Raw genomic sequence first — 17,903 nt, 5'->3', positions numbered from 1 at the left:
GTGGCCTAAAGACTTTAACTCATAACTCCCTCGATACTCGATCTTAGGTTCGTAATTCACCTCAAAACCTTCAAATATACTCAAACCCCTGCTGTCCCAACACTAAAATGTGATATGCTACGCAATCGATAAAACAAATTATACCACGTTATTGAGCCCAACGCGTAGAACAACTTTCGTCAAGGACTTACGTCGAGAAAATCTATATTTCACTTGATCCTAAAAATGGGTTTATATGTTTTCTCTGTATATTTAGCTTAAAATCAAGAAAAAACTCGAAGAAGAAGATATATACAACTTTCCACCGACCTAGGGTCCCACCTCACGTGCCTGCTTGCGCAGTCCCACGAAAATGCAAATATCTCTCTATTCTGAAGTCGTATGAATGAACGGTTTGATGTGTTGGAAACTAGACTCGTAGACCTTCGATTCAATAGTTTGTGGGCCCCATAACTCTTTATAGATTGGGAGAAAACCTCCAAGACATTTGACCCAAATTTCAGAGAAATCTTTAAAAAGGAACTTACGATAACTTCCGCCAACTTTTATTTTGCCACTTACCTAACTTCAAAACTTGAGATGCAACACTTGAACACTTAAAATAGGACATACCACATGATTCTTAATTTATTACTCACCCTCCTTGTCTTTCCACGAAGATACGAGTTAATTTAGACGTTTTGAAAAGTCGGGGTGTTACAGTCAACTTACCCTTTTCCAAAGCCATAATCACCATTCCTCAATTCTTCAACAATTCTCAATAGATAAACATAGATAATAATAGAAATCAACTACTCAACTCAACCTAAGCATTTATCCATCATCATTCAATCATAAACATTCAACCCACTTCATAAGCCAAATTTAGGAAACTTGGAAAGATATGGATTCATGGACTTTTCTTTCTTAAAACCATCAATAAACATCAATAATAACATAAATCATCATTAAAAATCATTTAATGCAAGAACCCATGCTAGAACCGAAATTAGGACTTTATTGAGTTTTTGAAGAACTTTCAAAACACTTTGATTTGGCTCCTTGAATGGAAAATGAATCAAGGATAAATGATTCTCATACCTTAACCTTCATGAATCCCACGAAAATTGAAGAAGAAACACCATGAAATCCTCAACCCTAGCTCCCACTTCATCTTCTTCTTTGAGTTAGAGAAAAATATAGAGAGAGGGAAGACTTTGGGATTTTGATTTTGGGAAAAGAGAGTAAATGACTTGTTAAAAGACTTAAAACCTTATATAAGTCATTTAATTAACTCCTAACCGACCCCCTAAGCCCTTAATCTAATAACTAATTAATTCCCAAAGCCTCAACTAAAAATTAAAATGTCAAAAACTGGCAGCATCTACGGACCCCAAATCTCTTTGCACTAAACTCAAAAAGCCGATTTACATTATTTAATCAAGTTACCAACTTCAATACACATGTGAGGCTCTAGTTCTTCCTATTTCATTTTTAGGGTCGTTACATAAACCACTGTGTCACCCCAAAGGGTCTATTGTAAAAGCAGTTTTTAGCGTTAATAAATATGCACATTAAGAAAGAACACTAAAGTTTTTATCGGCATTAGTTAATTGTCATTGTACTCAATATCGCTATAGGCTTTAAGAATATTTACAAAGAGTGTAATTGCATCTAAAAACATATTTAGCGATAATTAAGATATTATTATTAATTAACTGCCGCTAAAGTACAAAATTCCTAATTCTCTCCCGTGTCTAAGTGGACTTGGTTCTCACTGATTTCGAATTGAAAAGCCCAATACATTTGTATATCATGAGGCCCAATTTCATAAGGATCCGGCCCTTCTTTTTATTGATTTCTCAAATCGCCTTATTATTCTCTTCCTCTTTTCCAGTCCAAAATCCAAAACCCTAAACCTCCCTCGCCACTGAACCTCGTCTGTGGACTTGCTCCTCTCCGGCGAACAACTCGTCGGCGTAACTCTCCAGAGGCGTTATCTAATCGTAAGTCTTTTTCTCTCTTTATTTGTCGTACCTCTGTGTATCACTATCACTTTCTCTCCAAAATATAAATTAACCTATATCTCTATTTTCGTACTGGGTTTTTCTGTTAGAATGCATATATATGTGAGCTTTAGCTACTTTTTCTGTGTTTCTTACTAATTAATTTGCAAATCATTTTTTTTCTATATGATAATCGCTTCAAATGTCGGGACGTGAGTCTAGCTTTGAGTGTTCCTAAAATTAATGCTATGGACATGTCTGTTAATATAAACCTAAAATATTTACCTTAATGTTGTGAGTTTGCATTTCATTGAATGAAATTCATAAAATTCAAGTTGTTTTCCGTATCATTCTATTCAGAATTTTGTTTTCAGTTTTTACAATTTCTTATGATTTCAAGCATTTGAGATCAACTTATTCAAGTCAATCCCCTAAATTGAGTTAAATTTAGTGTTTTGAGAAGTTTGATTGTCCATATATCTAATACTGTTTTTTTCTACTATTGCCCATATCTCCTGGCAGAGATAGTTAACAATGGCAGAGGAGATGCCACAGCCTCTAAATTATATACCAGAAGTGATTTTAAAGAAGAGGAAGAACAATGAAGAATGGGCAATTAGAAGAAAACTCCAGCTAGAGCAGAAAGTCAAGAGACTTAAATCTGATAATTTTGTTATCAAGAAGCCTGAGCAGTTCATTCGAGAGTACAGGGATAAGGTATGTGAATCTATGAATTGTATCTTTTGTTTAAATTGAATTTCAGTTCTTTCCCTTCGTCAACTGTAAGATTATTACTTGCACACATCTTCTTTTGATTATTTTTTTATTAGTGACGCATTCAATTTATTTCATCAAGCAATCGTTCAATGTTTCCATTTTTTTCTATTGGCTTCAGCATTTTATTTTTGTTTTGAGTTTCTTTATCAGTTGTAGAGTCTTTTATCAGGAATTTTGTGGTGCAGTGGCAGTGACAATTGTTAAGTTTTGATATATGTGTATGTAAGGTGTGATATTTACTCAGGTTCACTTGTCCTTTATTTTGGTGTCCCTAAACTAAATGATCTCCAATTTTTCTTATAATCACTTGCAAGTAACCAGCATCCTTTGTCTTTCCTGAATATGAAAATCAATGTGGTCAAATCTTCTCACTAGCATTCTCTAGGGGTCCGATAGTCATAATACACAATTAATTACGCTCCAAGAAAGAGACGAGACAGTATTTGTGCAATTTCTAGAAGAAAGATGGTAAAAGACCTTGTGAAGCAGTATGGACAAAAATGTATTAAGGAAAGATTCATTATATGTTAAAATTTAGGGGATCAGGACTGCACAACACTCTGGAACTACTTTTGCCTTATTGTTCGTTCAACATTCTTCTCATCTGAGTTGCTGTAAATATATTTAGGAGATGGACCTTGTCCAAATGAAACAAAGGGGAAAGAACAGATCCAGGCGAGCTTTTGTCACTTCTGATTCCAGTCTCCTTTTTGTCATACGCATTGGAGGGTGAGTTCCTGGTTTTATGATCATACTTTTACTTTTAGGCTAGGGTAACTTACTTTTGGGTCCTAATAATTGTATTTCACTTCAGGAAATCTGATATGCATCCAAGAACGCGAAAGCTCTTGTACTCTTTGAGGCTGCGGAAAATCTTCAATGGTGTTTTTGTGAAGGCAGATGCAAGAATATTGGAAATCCTGCAAAAGGTGGAGCCTTTTGTCACATATGGGTAGGTTTAAGTAGCCTTTTCTGTTATTTTGCTGCATGACATTTGATGAACTCATTTTACTGGATATCCTTAAAGCACTCAACCTCAAATCAGTAAAACTATAGGCATTACGCTTGCTGGAAAGCGGGTGATCTCACCTTTTTATCTTACTAGTTTCTTGGTTTTGGCTGAGTACTTTTCCCTGTCCCCGTTGTTTGTGTCTAGTCCTTGATACATGTGACAAGGTGTTTTACCTTCTCTCTCTTGGCTATGTCAGTCTTGTCAAGTTAAATGTGCTGTTAGACATCTAGTATAACTACAGCATGAAGGTGCTTTGGTGGCTGTGTTGGAATAACTGATGCTTACAACTGCATGACAGTTTGATGTCCTGCAGCATTAAATAAGTTTGGACAAGTTCCTCGCTTGACATTTCCATATCTTTTTTTCTTAATGCATAACTATAGTAGGCTGTATCCAAACAGTCCACCTTCTGGGTTGGATCTGAAACTAAGCATACCCTAGCTATGGGGGTACTAACATTAAATGTAGGAAGTTGTTTGACTAAGGCAAAAATGAAATTTCCTAAATAGGAGAAAATTTGAATGACTCGTAACAGCAGGTCAATTCTATGTTTCAGTTGTACAAATGTTGCATGACTCTGCTTGTTTCAAGTTTAAAGCTATCTTTAACATGATATATTTTTCTTCCATTAATTATGATGTTTGCATGGCATATTAGCATCTAGTGTGTCTTTCACGCAAAATCTCTAGTAAACACCTCATTCTACAACATGGAAGCCTTAGCAATTGTCTAAGAAGTAAGCAATATCTACGTGTTAGCATTTGCCCAATCAAGCATCATTTGCCCAATCAAGCATACAAATAGTTGTGCTATTTTCTCTTTGGAAGGAGACAATTGTTGCCCCTTTCTTCAATGTTCTATTGATTGGTGCTGACTTTCTCTGTCCCAGAAATTTAATTTTACATTCATATTAGAGCTGCTAATGGACCTTATTTTGAATATTTGTATTATCTCAATACTTTTTTTTCCTTTTGAAGAGTGCAGTTTTCTCCTCATACCAAAATCTGTATTTGCTTCTTTGATAGTTAAATTGCTGTATGTCAAGAAAGAGGAAAATGAGAACCTTAATTAAGTTTATGTATTCCTGTAGCATATTTTTTATCATATATATATTTCAGTGTCAGCTATCCCTGAATAATCATCCATCTACGGTCCCACCAATTTGAAGACAATTACATTTGAAGAAGAAATTTTTTAACATCATACAACACCAGGAGGTTAATAATAATACTTACACCGGGATCATATAGGTCTGCTTTTACAGCTAATGGTCACCATCTACTTGGAAACCATGCCTGATATTGGCAGAACATCAAAATTGCTGTTATATATCCCTTCTTTAAGCAGGAATTTTAAGTTTTTAACCATGTAAAACAAAATGTTTTTAGCAGGTCTTTGCATTTCTTTTCTGTCCTTGTCCAAAAAAAAAATTCCCTGTATTCCTCTGCTGTCATTAACTATGGGCTGTGTAGAATATGTCTTAATGGTTCTGTTCATGCTTTTGAAGATATCCAAATCTCAAGAGCATCAAGGATCTGATTTACAAGAAAGGTGCTGGAAAAATTGACAATCAGAGAGTGCCTTTAACCAGCAACGAAGTTGTTGAACAGGTACCATGAATTTAATTCCTTTGTTTTCCCCTTTTACAAGTTGCTGAAGGCATCTATCATCTTAGTATATAGTTTGTGGGAGTTCCTGTGTAGTAACTATTTACTGTTTGCAGGCATTGGGTCAAAATGGTATTTTATGTTTAGAAGACGTAGTGACTGAGATTGCCAACGTTGGTCCACATTTCAAAGAGGTCACTAGTTTCCTGTGTCCCTTTGCTCTCACCAAGCCAGAAAAGGCATTGCAGGGTAAGAAAAAACGATTTTTGGATGGGGGCGATTCAGGCAATCGTGAGGATCACATCAATGAACTGGTCAGCAAGATGAATTAGCATATTCAAGTGGGTCTATTTGTTGGGTGTAATCATTGTTTGTGATAGTGTCATCTAAGTATGTAGCATTTAAAACTTTCTCGTATGATGCAGAAGAATTGTAGTTAAAACGATATTCATTTTTTTTACCGTCCGTGGATCTCAGTAGCCTCTTCGTGGGTTGTTTCTTATTTGTGTCTTGAAGCCAAATCCATTTACCGTAGTCCGGGTTTTTTGTGTAGGACCAATATTATACTATGTAACTGTTGAAAGCTTCTGCACTAATCCTATCGTTGTGAAGACGAAATGAGAACAAATTGGAGTGAGCCGGTGGTACTCAGGTCCATCTTTAGTACAAAATAAAATGATCCCAAGTTGATAAACAAGGCTAATAAAGAAACGGAGTTGTAATAGTAACAACGAGGCATTTGGAAACGATGAATAATCAAGGATGATTGATATTTGCATATGATATGTACAAGAAAAGTAAAACCAATATCATACTTGTTATTTTGACTGAAGATCTAATGGCGACCAGCCCTTTTTTGGTAGGGAAATTAAGCAAATACTCTCATATAAAAAGCAAAATAATTAATCAATTTATGATCCATTTAGCTAGTTTTTCCTTTTTGGTTTGAGTAATTGTTTGGGGCAAACAAAAAAGGAATGGAGGAAGGAGATGATTGGATAGCCCCTGATAAGCTTTACCACATCCTCTTCTGCTTCTTCATTGCTATCATTTTCACTCTTCTCGCGGAAAAAACTCGTTACCCTTTCATCCGCCGCCGGAGCATCTGGGTCGGATCCATTATTTCACTCGCTGCCGGCGCCGCTAAGGAGGTCGCCGACGAACTGGGTTTTTTCAGGTCAGCAGGTGCATCTACCAAGGACGCTGTTGCCGACGTCTTTGGTACTCTTATCGCTGCTCTCGCATTTTCTCTCTACAAATCATCCTTCATACGCCGGAGGCCCGATCAATCCGTTCAAGCTAAAGTACTCCAGATGGTTTAGTCGGTTACTTGGAGTAAACCGATCATACAATTTGGTACTTCCCGACGCTCAATTTCCTTGTTTCATCATTTAAATCTTTTCAATTTTTGAACTGGATAAATTGCCTTTTTTCTTCTTTTTGAGGAAGAACTTAAAAGAGTAAATTAAAGGACTATAACAGAGAGACGTAATGGGAATTCTATTGCAAACAGTGTAGAATGTGTAACCATTTACTCATGACAAAGTAATACATATGAAGTAGATAAAATAAATTAGTCCCAGAAATAGTGAATTGTTTTTGTTCTGGCTTCCATTATTGATTTTTCCTTCAAGTTTGACATCATATTTTTATCTAATTTCCATGACTTTATTATATATATCACACTTGGTAGAATAGTTGTTGTTGCAGTTATTAGGACTTTGGATCTTGTTTTTGCTTGCTTTATTGTCCCAAGTTAAATAGCCAAATCTACCAACGAAAGCGGATTTTGGGCTTCCTTGTTTCTGTCTTATTTTTTTAGTACCTCTTTTGAAGGTAGTTGAATTTGCTTTTCACATGGATTTAGCATTCAAGTGACAAAGCAAGTAAATTGTCCTTTTTTGCATTCAAGTGACCTAACAGAAAACGGACAATTTACTTGCCATCTCTTGAGGTAAATGATCAATACTGAAACATGTTTATAAAAGAAAAAAAAAATGTTGGTGGTGAAAATTTTAATAGTTAAATCAGTAGTGCACAGAGTTAACAATTTCATGCCTAGGTTGAACTCAATACGGAGAGTTATATCCCAGTTATGCGCTCTAACTGCAGAAAGGAAAACTTTTAGTATGATAATAAGCTGGATTCCCCTGTGCCTATTTGGCAGTATATGTATGCACAATACTTCTTTTTTTCATATTTTGTATCTGTTTCAGTGCAGTTTAGCTGGCTTCCTAATTATTCACAATGGCTGGAATTATCCAGAAGAGACAATGTAGGAGACTCTTAGTTGTACTTCATACCCATCCAAGATTTCAGACAAATGAATAAGAAAAAGAATATGCACTTCATTTGGCACTAGTTCTGTCAACTTAGACACGTTATACAGAAATCTCTTTTACAATCCAGTAAAAACTCACCAATTCTACACATCGCATAAGTTTTGTCAATAGTAGCTCACCAATGTTCATTCCTTTCTTTTCTCTCTCTGTCACTATATCTTGCTCGAATCTGTTCTTTGATAAGTTATATCTTGCTCAAAATCTGTACATTTGAAGAGAGTGGAAAGATTTTGTTTTATTCAACCCACCCTTGCCTTCCAGATGTTTTTACATTCATAGAACTGCACACCATCTACTAATATAGACGATTATCATGGTTTGATGGTGTTACTGATGAATTACCTTCTGAAACTATGTTCCAGGGAAGGCTTTGGATGATTGTCTCCGACTTCATCAGGCAGTTTGACAGCAGAGTAAACTCCTGCCCCAATGAGAGCTCCGAGAATTGGAGCAGTGAGGTAGATCCAGATGGCTTTATAGTTTCCTACTGCTACTGCTGGTCCGAGGGTTCTCACTGGATTCATTGAAGCCCCAGTTGTCTCCCTAAAACACAAGAAATACAAATTGTGAGAGACTGTTATTTAAGAGTCTTATTTTTTCACAGGCTACTAAAGGGATTCCCATGGAAGATGTCATTATTTCATTATTGTATATGTATTACTTCCTTAGTGCTCATTCATTTTATGTCAGATCATTGTTTGGACGGAGTAATTATGTGTTGAAAAGATATTTTGAGAATTATTAGTTAGAGAAAAAAATTGTGCTTGAAAAAGTTGTCAAAGTTAAAAGAAGAAAAAGTATCACATAAATGGAAGAAGAGGTAGAAGTATTTTATTCAAGTAAGCTGCTACTTTATGCATCCAAAGTAACTTCTAAAGCTTCCATTTAGCTGGACAAACAAACACTTTAACTAGTACATGGATCTTCATTTCAGGGGAACTTTTCTATCAGCATGAAAAACACTCCAAGAAATAAATAGCTACTCAATCTTGATTGAAGATCTTTGTGCAAATAAAGAGTATGGTAGGAATGGATATAAATTTTTTCACCCTTAATCAGAAGTCTTAGGTCGAGCCATGAGATGAAAAACCATTCCCCTAAATAGGTCTTACATGACATGATATTGATTTTTAGGTAGTCGTAGCTCAGGAGACTATGGTTGAGCCCAAAAAAAGGATTGTTGTTACTTGTTGGATGAATACTCCAAGATGCAAAAATGAACTCCATAGGACTACAGCTAAAACAGGGCAAGAGTTGCAGATAGTTACCCTGCTATTAGTATGTTGAGCATGACAGTGGCTCCTACAGCAATTCCCGCAAGCTCTCCTACCTATAGTTTGCCAAGAAAAACAACCCTAGCTTAAATATCGGATGTGAGTAAATTTCGGAAATGAATAAATAAACAAACCATTTATGAATTGACAAGTAAGAACAGAGAAACCATCAGAAGAGTAAATGCTTACAGCTCTAGTGTCAGTGGCCACGGCAGTGACAACGAACATGAGATTGAAGCTGATGATGAGTTCCAAAGCAAAAGCTTGAACATAACTACCAGAAGGAACAGTGACTCCACCACCCATTATTGGGTGCAAAACTACCTTCAATGTGAATGCAGCACAAAATGATGCTATAATTTGTGCTCCAATGTACACAGGAACCTGTCAAAAAAATTAACACACATGCAAAATAAACAATCCGTTAAGTGCTAACAAATGAGTCCTAAGTGGTACAGAGCGTGTATTCATACATGTTTCCAGGGGAAATGTTTGAGAGCAGCAAAACCAATAGTCACAGCAGGGTTGAGATGAGCTCCAGAGATGTGGCCAGTTGACAGAATCACAATCATTACAGCGAGGCCCGTCGAGGCTGCCAGTCCAAATAATGTTTCAGAGCCTTGTGTCTTCTGGTTCACTATGGCTGTGGCTGTCCCAGCAAATATCAGTATCAGAGTACCTATAAACTCTGCTCCCACCTGATACAAAACCAATCTTCATATCAGCTATACATTGCATTCGCCTATAATCAACACATTCAACTGAACTCAACATTTTTAACAAAAATATCAATAACGTAATTTAAATCCTGAATCATCGTCTCTGGTTGTACTTTTCTCACCTTTCTAGCTAATGAAACAGGAGGAGGAGGTAACATGCATGAAACAGCAGGCAAGGTTCCTTCTTCCGATGCCCATGGTTCGACACTGAAGCATTTACAGCTCTTAAGAAAGGATTTTTTGCCATTCCCTCCGTTTCTCCTCTCATGCTTGATCAATCCACCAAAGAGAGGAGCACCAGGCGTTCCCGGAGTTGCTGGTGTTGAAGGGGCTGATACACCTTCTTCAGGGTCCATCGTGTCTATTGATTTCTCAACAACGTGTTCCTGTGAGATTAAAGTCGAAAAGAGGCCTATTTCTCAAAGATTATCAAGTTAGACCGAGAAATAAGAGTTTGTAATTGAAGTCAGGGGCAGAATTACACAAATACTCTTACAATGTATTAATAGCTAGACAAAGTTGAGTTAACTCTACTTTGTCCTTGTGTATACTGACAGTGAGCCTGGCCAGTGAATACTATTTATAGTTCTATTTTGCATCATTAACCATGAAGAATGTTTGACTTGGAGAAAAAGTTTGTGGATGGAATTGAAAGATTGAAAAGGAAAGTGGGATTTTTGGAAGTGGAAAGTGGGGCAAGAATCAAAATCCTTTGTATTTGGAAGATTTAAAAGAACAAAGCATTTGAACTCTAGACAGCAGTCATGTGTTTCCACTTGATATTGTTATTGAACACAAGATCCAATTCACTATACAAATATAATCATGGAGCTGACTATTTTTCTCCAGCAACAACGCAGACGTTTGGACATGAATTGGTTGATATTTAAAGATTGACATATATTTGAAAGTTAAATTTGTGTTTGGACACGCGGTGTTTAGTTATTGATGCTGCATCTTTGCTATTGAGTTCAAGGTCTATTGAAAACAGTCTCTCCGTCCGTAAGAATACACTAAAATGTTATTATTGTCATTGAAATAAAGTCTTTGCACACGCGTTGTTTAGTTATCCATGCTGCTATCTTTGCTTTCTTTTGATGAAAAATTAAACAGGAGCTAGGGGAAGAATCATGGTAGGTGAATTTCTTGGAAGTGGGCAAAAATCAATTTATAATCATCTTCCTTTAATAAAGTAAATCATCTTGATTAATTGTTAGGAGAAAAGATGAATAAAATCTTAACACCAGGTTGACCATGCTTATTCTACTACCTTCCATTAGCCTTTCATTTAGTGCTTATATAAAACATATGGATGAGTCCATTTCTCCACTAACCTTCTAAATTAAAATCAAAACGTATAGATTCCTAGAACTAAAAGTTATTTGTCATGCATAGAGAGTAGTAACTAGCTACGAGTTTTAATTAAAAGAGGTATTTAACATTAATTCAAAGTGCTTCATTATATAAGCTGGAAGATTCTGTAACAATTCACTTGACAATATTCCACTTTGACTTCTCTACATTTCATGACTTCTAAGGTACTGAAGTTACCAGTTCTAATAAAGAACGTTTCTCTTTTTAATAATGGGTATTATATCAGCAGGAGTGGAGCAAGAATATTCCTTACGAGTTCAGTCGAATTCAGTAACTTTCATATTAATATATTAAATAAATACAAATTAGTAGAGTACATTAAATTAGTTTTACATATTTCAAATTTAGATTTCAGCCCTGTGTAAAGTCGATACTTAACTCTGGGTGGTATTGAACAGTCTCCACTTCTTGAGCTAGCTTTTAGGATAGAGTTATATCGAATGTTTATTTTTTAAGATGTTATTAGAACTAGAGACACATTCGTTTATCATGTTCGACCGCTTGTTAAATTGCCTAAATTCTAGATGTCCAGCCATGTACGTACTGGGAGGAAGTCAACAATGGGAAGAAAGTTTGAACTTTTTATATAATTTTAAACGATCTTCATCTCTTAAGCTAATTTTTAAAGTTAAATTAAATTCAAATAATATTTTATTTTCAAAGAAGTTAGAGGTTTCAAATTAAACGATGACAACTTAAAGTTGAGTGGAATAATAAAAGGCATCCACTGATCCACAAACACATGGGGTTTCGTGCTAAATAAAATACACTGCTTTTAGTAAAAAGATTAACTGGAAATATATACTAAAAGTGCATATTGGCAAAGGAATCTTTTTATTTATTACTAAGAATGAAAATGTCAAAACTTTTCCCAATTAATCAACAACAACGTAGACTTACTGTGTAATACGGTTTGTCCTTCACTTTTTTTTTCTTCTGATTTTGGTGGTTCTCAGTACTTCACCATTAAAGTGCAATAAAAAAAGAATGTTCCAGCCACCATTATTCATTCAATTTCTAAACATAATCATAAAGCAAAAGAAGAATCCATCATGCACTTGATCTATGCTTTATGGCGTTTTTATTTGTTTATAATTAAACGGAATAAGTTCTAACCTCTATGTTGTGCTTAATTCATTAAGGCTTTAACAACTTTAATTTGTAGGTGATCAATGGATTCATATAAATATATATAAATTTTAATCGTGTTTCCTGAATCAGTTTGAGTGTAACTCAACTAATTAATTTAATGAAGTACTTATTCTTTTAAACCAACACATATAACAAATAATTAATTTGTTCGAAATAACTTTGTTCATCAAGGGTTTGATAGATGACTAGAAATATTCTTTTTCTCTTATAACCCCAGTACTTGAGTTAGCTTGCACGCAACTCATCTTATTAATTTTGGGATACATGGTATATATCTTCTACCCACGCAAGTAATAAATAACTTTGTTCACAAAAAACTATTTAGAAAGATGACTAAAAATAGATAGAAAAAAAATTCTTATGTCATCCGTTCTGGGGTTGACAAGACTAGCTAGCTCACTTACACCCGACTAATTAATTTCACTGAATACCTATCATCTTAATTTCACAATAGGAAATAAGTTTGTTCATCAAAGTTTGAACATATGACTAGCTAGAAATAGAAATTAACAGTAATGGTGAAGAGACAGATGATAAAAGATAAAAAGGATAAGTGAAAGACATTGAAAAGGAATTGGAAGGGTGAGAATAGATATTTTTGTTTCATATAAATGTGTTACCTCTTAATCCTTGGCGTATTGTATTTCAAAATCAAAGGCAATAATAATGGCAACAATATAATAGAGCGGCAATAATGCATGCATTACAATATTGGTGGGATCTCTTTGCCTTCCACTTTGGCTTTCTTATTTGTATACGTGAATAGTAAGTCAAACATACAAATATATTCTCTATAAATCAAATATTTAGAGAAATTCTTTTTTTTTTAAAATGACAAGGTATATATGTATGGGTAATAGCTAATTCATAAAAAAAAACTTTAATTTGAGTACTTTAAACATGTATTTTTCCAATATTAAGAGAATTCAGAAAAATTACTTTACGCGATATAACTTTTAAACAATTTTTTTTCTAATTTACATAAATCCCCTTTATTATATGTGGCTACGGTGGCTCGAAGCGGAAACATATTCCAGAAGAAGGAATTTTGTACTAAATATATAACAGCTTTAATTTGAGTATTAACTTTAAGTGGAAAACAATACATTAAAAATTAAACGTTAATAATGCAGGGATCTTTGGTAATGACAATGATTAAGTACACTATAATATGTTTGTCTTTAGTCTTTCTTAATTATTCTCCTTATTTATCTTTATTTTTATCACTATTTCTTCTCTTTTTTTTCCTACAATTATGGTGGTTCTCATTTCTCATTGCATCCACCATTTAAAGAGTGACAACTCCAATTAAAAAAAAAAAACATTGGCATAATTAATTTCCAGACATAATCATTAAACAAAAGAATATGAAAAGAATTGACTTGTCAAATATTAATATAGCAATATAATAGTGGATCAATTTTATTTTTTTTATAAAAATAAAAATGAGAAGGAGTATGTCGTTTTCTTAATAAAAATAATACTAATGAATTTTTCTTCCGTTTCGTTAGGTAAAAGAAAAGCATATATATATATATATACATATATATATCCAAATTCAGAAGCTTTAATTATTCCTTTGTTACCACTATCATATACCAAATGCCTAAAGATGTGCAGAATCGTATAGGCTAGTAATAGAAACTTACGATATGGAGAAGATAAATACAAACAAAAAAATAATTACATCTCAGTCACAACTGAATAAGTTAGGTCGACTATATAAATTTTTATTTTTATTTAAATTTATTGTATATCTTCATCATATTAGATATCATGAGAGTAAAAATTTATATTGATTGTCAGCTTATCATAACCTTCCTTTTTTTAATGTAAGTAAGTTCGCACGGACGGAGTCTGGTGAAATGAAATGACATTGAAAAGACTTATTACTGATTGAGGAATAAAACTCAAAGGTAAAGAACAAATGCTCGCATGCTTGATGAGATATGAATGGTTCTTATAGCTCTATGTTTCATTATTATTTTTAGAATAACAAGGTAAAGAATTAAGATATAATATAAAATGTGAAACAAAACAAATTTATATATTAAGAGAAATGTCATTTCAAATTTATAGGTATTGTCTGGTATAGAATTTTAGGTACATAGAGTATAGACCTGCTTTTTTTCACATGGAAAACAACAAGAATACTTATCTTACATGAATGGATTAGAGTGGCAATAATTCTCTTCAACAATATTTCTTTCACTCAATGGAGTTTTGAAGTTTTGATTGGAGTCAGAAACGTAGTCAGAATTTGATCGTTTTGCATAACTATCTCAAGTTAATCTAAAAAGATAACTCATAATCAAACATTTAAAGATATTTAAATAAAATTTTGAAAACTAAATCCGTTCATTTAAACAAAGTTGTTAGATTCATATGAACTTATATGTTATGTACTAAATCCGTCTTGGAATTCACAATTGAATATTACTTTCACTTTTAACAACTTAAATAGTTGATGATTCTTTTATTCTTCTTTTTGGAGTGAATAATAAAATGAGCATCAATTCTAGCTACAAAGTTGAATAAAATTAGCAGCTTGTAGGACTATAGTAGGATATGCTATTTTACGCTACGTACCTAATATCAGTCCAAAACGTTAGGCTCAAGCTTGTCTTGTTACACCTTTATTCATTTCTTCATCTACTTAGAGTAGTTTTTTAAAAAAAAATAATTTATCTAGTGTTCGATATTTGTATTGAGGCTCAATTAAATTCGGATTCGTGCAGGTAAAACGCTCCTAACAAAGGCGCCTACATACCCAAGAAAACTTGAATTCAAAAAATATGATTATACTTACCAATCCACCCTAATCCTGATCCACAGATTTAGAAGTTATTCTCCATCATCATTAAGAAAAGGACAAACACTAAACTGCAAAGGTAGGCACCAAAACTCAAACTGGGCTAGTCCACATAGTAATGCCAATCACACTAACCAACAATTAAAAGCCCATCATTTTCCTTGGCTGTAATATTAAAAGGCCCAATATTTCTTCAACTCCAAAAGAACATTTCCAATTTCCAATCAATGCCTGGAAAATGGGAAATGGAATAGAAAATGGAAAAATTATCTAAATATACGGCTCATTTTACTGTATATTTTAAAATTTCCTATCATTTAAAAAAATTACAAAAATTCCTACTCTCTCATATTTTGGGATACATCACTTTACGCAAAGTATCAATTGGATACATCACTTTACGCGAAGTATCAATCGGATACATCACTTTACGCGATGTATCAATTGGATACATCACTTTCCGCGATGTATCAAAACATTGAGTAATGTATCCAAAATTGAGACGCGATGTATCAAAATGTTGAGGAATGTATTTTGAAACCAGTACACGATGTATCATATCATTTTGAGATGTATCCGGATTCCACCAAATTTAAGAGTTTTTTGTAATTTTGAAAAGAGTAGAGATATGATGTAATTAGTTCTTAACACTATGTGTATTGTGTAAATTTCCTTAGAAATAACAACAGGTAGCCCAATTCATGTAGCTTAGAATATATTCAATTTTTTATAGGAAAAACTTCAGAATATGACAAACATCCATATATATTCAAGAAAAATAGCTACATTTTTTTTTCATGTTATATGGATATAATTAGACTATAAATAGCAAAGTTAATTGTATACAAATAAATAATTTTTTTTATATATTTAATATAATAAATAAATATTAAATAGGAAAGTAATTATTGAATGCCTAATTAATTATGGCAGACACATTTGTGATCTTTTCCCATGTTTACCATCATCAAATTTTTCTCTTTCATCAATATTCATACATGACATATTTTCTGATTTTTTCTCCCAAATTCATTCAAATTCAAGATCCTTTACATCACTGCAGGAGCGATTTTTGTGATTTGTATCCATCATGTATTTTCTAATTGCATATTTATCTCGTTTTTATGAGCATTATATATCTACACATCTACACTTTCTTCTATTTTCATAGGGTTTTGATTCAAGAATTTGTTTATCCATTTCAATGGCTGAAATTGATACTCCAAGGAGGGTTACGAGAGGTATACATTTATTTGACAAATTGTTGGATGAACTACCTTCTTTTGATTTGTGTATTACTCAACAGCAAGCCAAAATTTCAGGCTCTATTGCTGCAATGGAGAACGAAAGAAGAACAAAAAAGGTTAATGACCATATATACCCTTAAATCTGCTTGAAGAAATCGAACATGCAAAATTAGTAAAGAGGAAAAAAGGTTCAGAAGTGAAAACTAATCTTGAAAAAGGAGAAAAGTCAACAATATTGATTCAAGTGGGTGTGAAAAAAGAGCAGTCGAGCAGGAACAAGAGAAAAAATAATGAAATTGAGATTTGTATGTTTTTTTTTTTTTAGTTTAATGTCATTTACTTATATATCTTAACACATGTATTGTGTGCCATTGTCATTATGGATTGTTCTCTTATATTGAAATTGTTAGAAAAATTGATTTTGTATGTATATAGTTGTTAAAAAATGAGTACAAGAAGAACATGAACAAAAAAGAGATTGAGGGTTCTCTCATTGTCAATTTGTATATAGTAGAATACTTATATACATAGACATTTGTATTATTATATAATCACAAGTTGAACTATTGATCTGTGAATACAATTGTTGACCTTTTCAAAATTTATTTTGAAGAATAATTATACAGTTTGATACCCACAAATTGTATCTTTTTTGTTCGTTTGTCTAATGTATATCCATACTTATACAGTTTGATACCCACAAATTGTATCTTTTTTGCTCGTTTGTCTAATATATCCATATTTTTGCTTAACAACAGTGTTGAAATGTATCCATATTTATATACATAGATACTTGTATTGTTATATAAGCACAAGTTGAAATGTTGATTTGCGAATACAGTTATATCTAGATAGATAAGTACTATATCTAAGATAAAAAGTTGATTAGGGAATACAAGTATAGTTGTATCCAACATATTCATTTTTGTGTTTAACAACAATGTATTCATTGTATTATATATTGGTGTATTCATTTTTTGTTTGACAACTAGTGTATGTATTGCCATGTAGTTCACCTATTCAAAATCGAAATACTTAACCTTCATTCACAAATTCAACAATTTGCTTACATACAATAACTTGGATTAACAAAAAAAATTATTAATACCTTTACGACGCCAGAATAAGAAATATGGAGACAACAAGAAAATTGAGTATGATGTATATTTCACAATTTTTGTTAAACTGATAAAGAATATGATATGATGTCTTTAAATAAGTAATTTTTAGTTATGAAGTTAATTATGGGAAGTTGCTCATTGTATGGACATAATGTAAGGATAGGTCACGACCCGAGCCTACACCCTGGACGTGGCCGGCACTTGAAGACCATTGCTGGTCCCCAAGCGAACCCTTATCCTGGCTGACTACAAGTGGAAAACTGATTCAAGCATACAAAGCTTAAAAACTGAAATAAAAGTTCATAAAACTTAAATACAAACTTTAAGTCCAAAGAAAACTCTGTATAATAAAATATATACAACTCGCCATAAAAAGGAAACTTTAGTCTTTAAAACATTTAATAAAATAAATGATACAGACTTCTCAACTATACTGACTATCTATGAAGCCTCTAACTGATAAAGATGGAAGTCGGGACAA

General features: G+C 33.3%; 3 protein-coding genes across 3 annotated transcripts; 2 read left to right on the top strand and 1 right to left on the bottom strand.

Annotated features, from left to right (window-relative positions):
• The first annotated feature begins 1,874 nt into the window (after positions 1 to 1,874).
• LOC125832661 (60S ribosomal protein L7-1) lies at positions 1,875 to 5,847 on the top strand. Its single transcript, XM_049511861.1, has 6 exons — positions 1,875 to 1,985; positions 2,510 to 2,702; positions 3,391 to 3,491; positions 3,577 to 3,714; positions 5,282 to 5,384; positions 5,498 to 5,847. Exons 2-6 carry the CDS (start codon positions 2,520 to 2,522, stop codon positions 5,711 to 5,713), a joined length of 741 nt encoding a protein of 246 aa, XP_049367818.1. The 5' UTR covers positions 1,875 to 1,985; positions 2,510 to 2,519; the 3' UTR covers positions 5,714 to 5,847.
• A 508-nt stretch (positions 5,848 to 6,355) lies between these two features.
• On the top strand, positions 6,356 to 6,737 carry LOC125832671 (uncharacterized). The gene has a single exon (XM_049511871.1). It carries the CDS (start codon positions 6,359 to 6,361, stop codon positions 6,701 to 6,703), a length of 345 nt encoding a protein of 114 aa, XP_049367828.1. The 5' UTR covers positions 6,356 to 6,358; the 3' UTR covers positions 6,704 to 6,737.
• Positions 6,738 to 7,644: 907 nt separating this feature from the next.
• On the bottom strand, positions 7,645 to 10,269 carry LOC125832659 (aquaporin NIP6-1). The gene is made up of 5 exons (XM_049511860.1): positions 9,839 to 10,269; positions 9,471 to 9,695; positions 9,187 to 9,381; positions 8,992 to 9,053; positions 7,645 to 8,266 (listed from the first exon to the last, which is right to left on the bottom strand). The coding sequence occupies exons 1-5, from the start codon at positions 10,070 to 10,072 to the stop codon at positions 8,062 to 8,064; spliced, it is 921 nt and encodes a 306-aa protein (XP_049367817.1). The 5' UTR covers positions 10,073 to 10,269; the 3' UTR covers positions 7,645 to 8,061.
• Positions 10,270 to 17,903: the final 7,634 nt, after the last annotated feature.

Source organism: Solanum verrucosum, unplaced genomic scaffold (genome assembly GCF_900185275.1).
Source record: "Solanum verrucosum unplaced genomic scaffold, falcon-dt-bn FXZP01000009.1, whole genome shotgun sequence".
Lineage (NCBI taxonomy): Eukaryota > Viridiplantae > Streptophyta > Magnoliopsida > Solanales > Solanaceae > Solanum > Solanum verrucosum.
This window is presented reverse-complemented; position numbering and strand designations above follow the sequence as displayed.

What these genes read in the sequence shown, in the direction of transcription:
- LOC125832671 (XM_049511871.1), top strand. Translation starts at nt 6,359, where the DNA reads ATGGAGGAAGGAGATGATTGGATAGCCCCTGATAAGCTTTACCACATC.
- LOC125832659 (XM_049511860.1), bottom strand. Translation starts at nt 10,072, where the DNA reads ATGGACCCTGAAGAAGGTGTATCAGCCCCTTCAACACCAGCAACTCCG. An exon ending in CTGTTTCATTAGCTAGAAAG is followed by an intron (nt 9,696 to 9,838) that starts GTGAGAAAAGTA and finishes GTTTTGTATCAG; the next exon opens with GTGGGAGCAGAGTTTATAGG. An exon ending in AACATTTCCCCTGGAAACAT is followed by an intron (nt 9,382 to 9,470) that starts GTATGAATACAC and finishes TTTTTTTGACAG; the next exon opens with GTTCCTGTGTACATTGGAGC.
- LOC125832661 (XM_049511861.1), top strand. Translation starts at nt 2,520, where the DNA reads ATGGCAGAGGAGATGCCACAGCCTCTAAATTATATACCAGAAGTGATT. An exon ending in TTCGAGAGTACAGGGATAAG is followed by an intron (nt 2,703 to 3,390) that starts GTATGTGAATCT and finishes AAATATATTTAG; the next exon opens with GAGATGGACCTTGTCCAAAT. An exon ending in GCAACGAAGTTGTTGAACAG is followed by an intron (nt 5,385 to 5,497) that starts GTACCATGAATT and finishes TACTGTTTGCAG; the next exon opens with GCATTGGGTCAAAATGGTAT.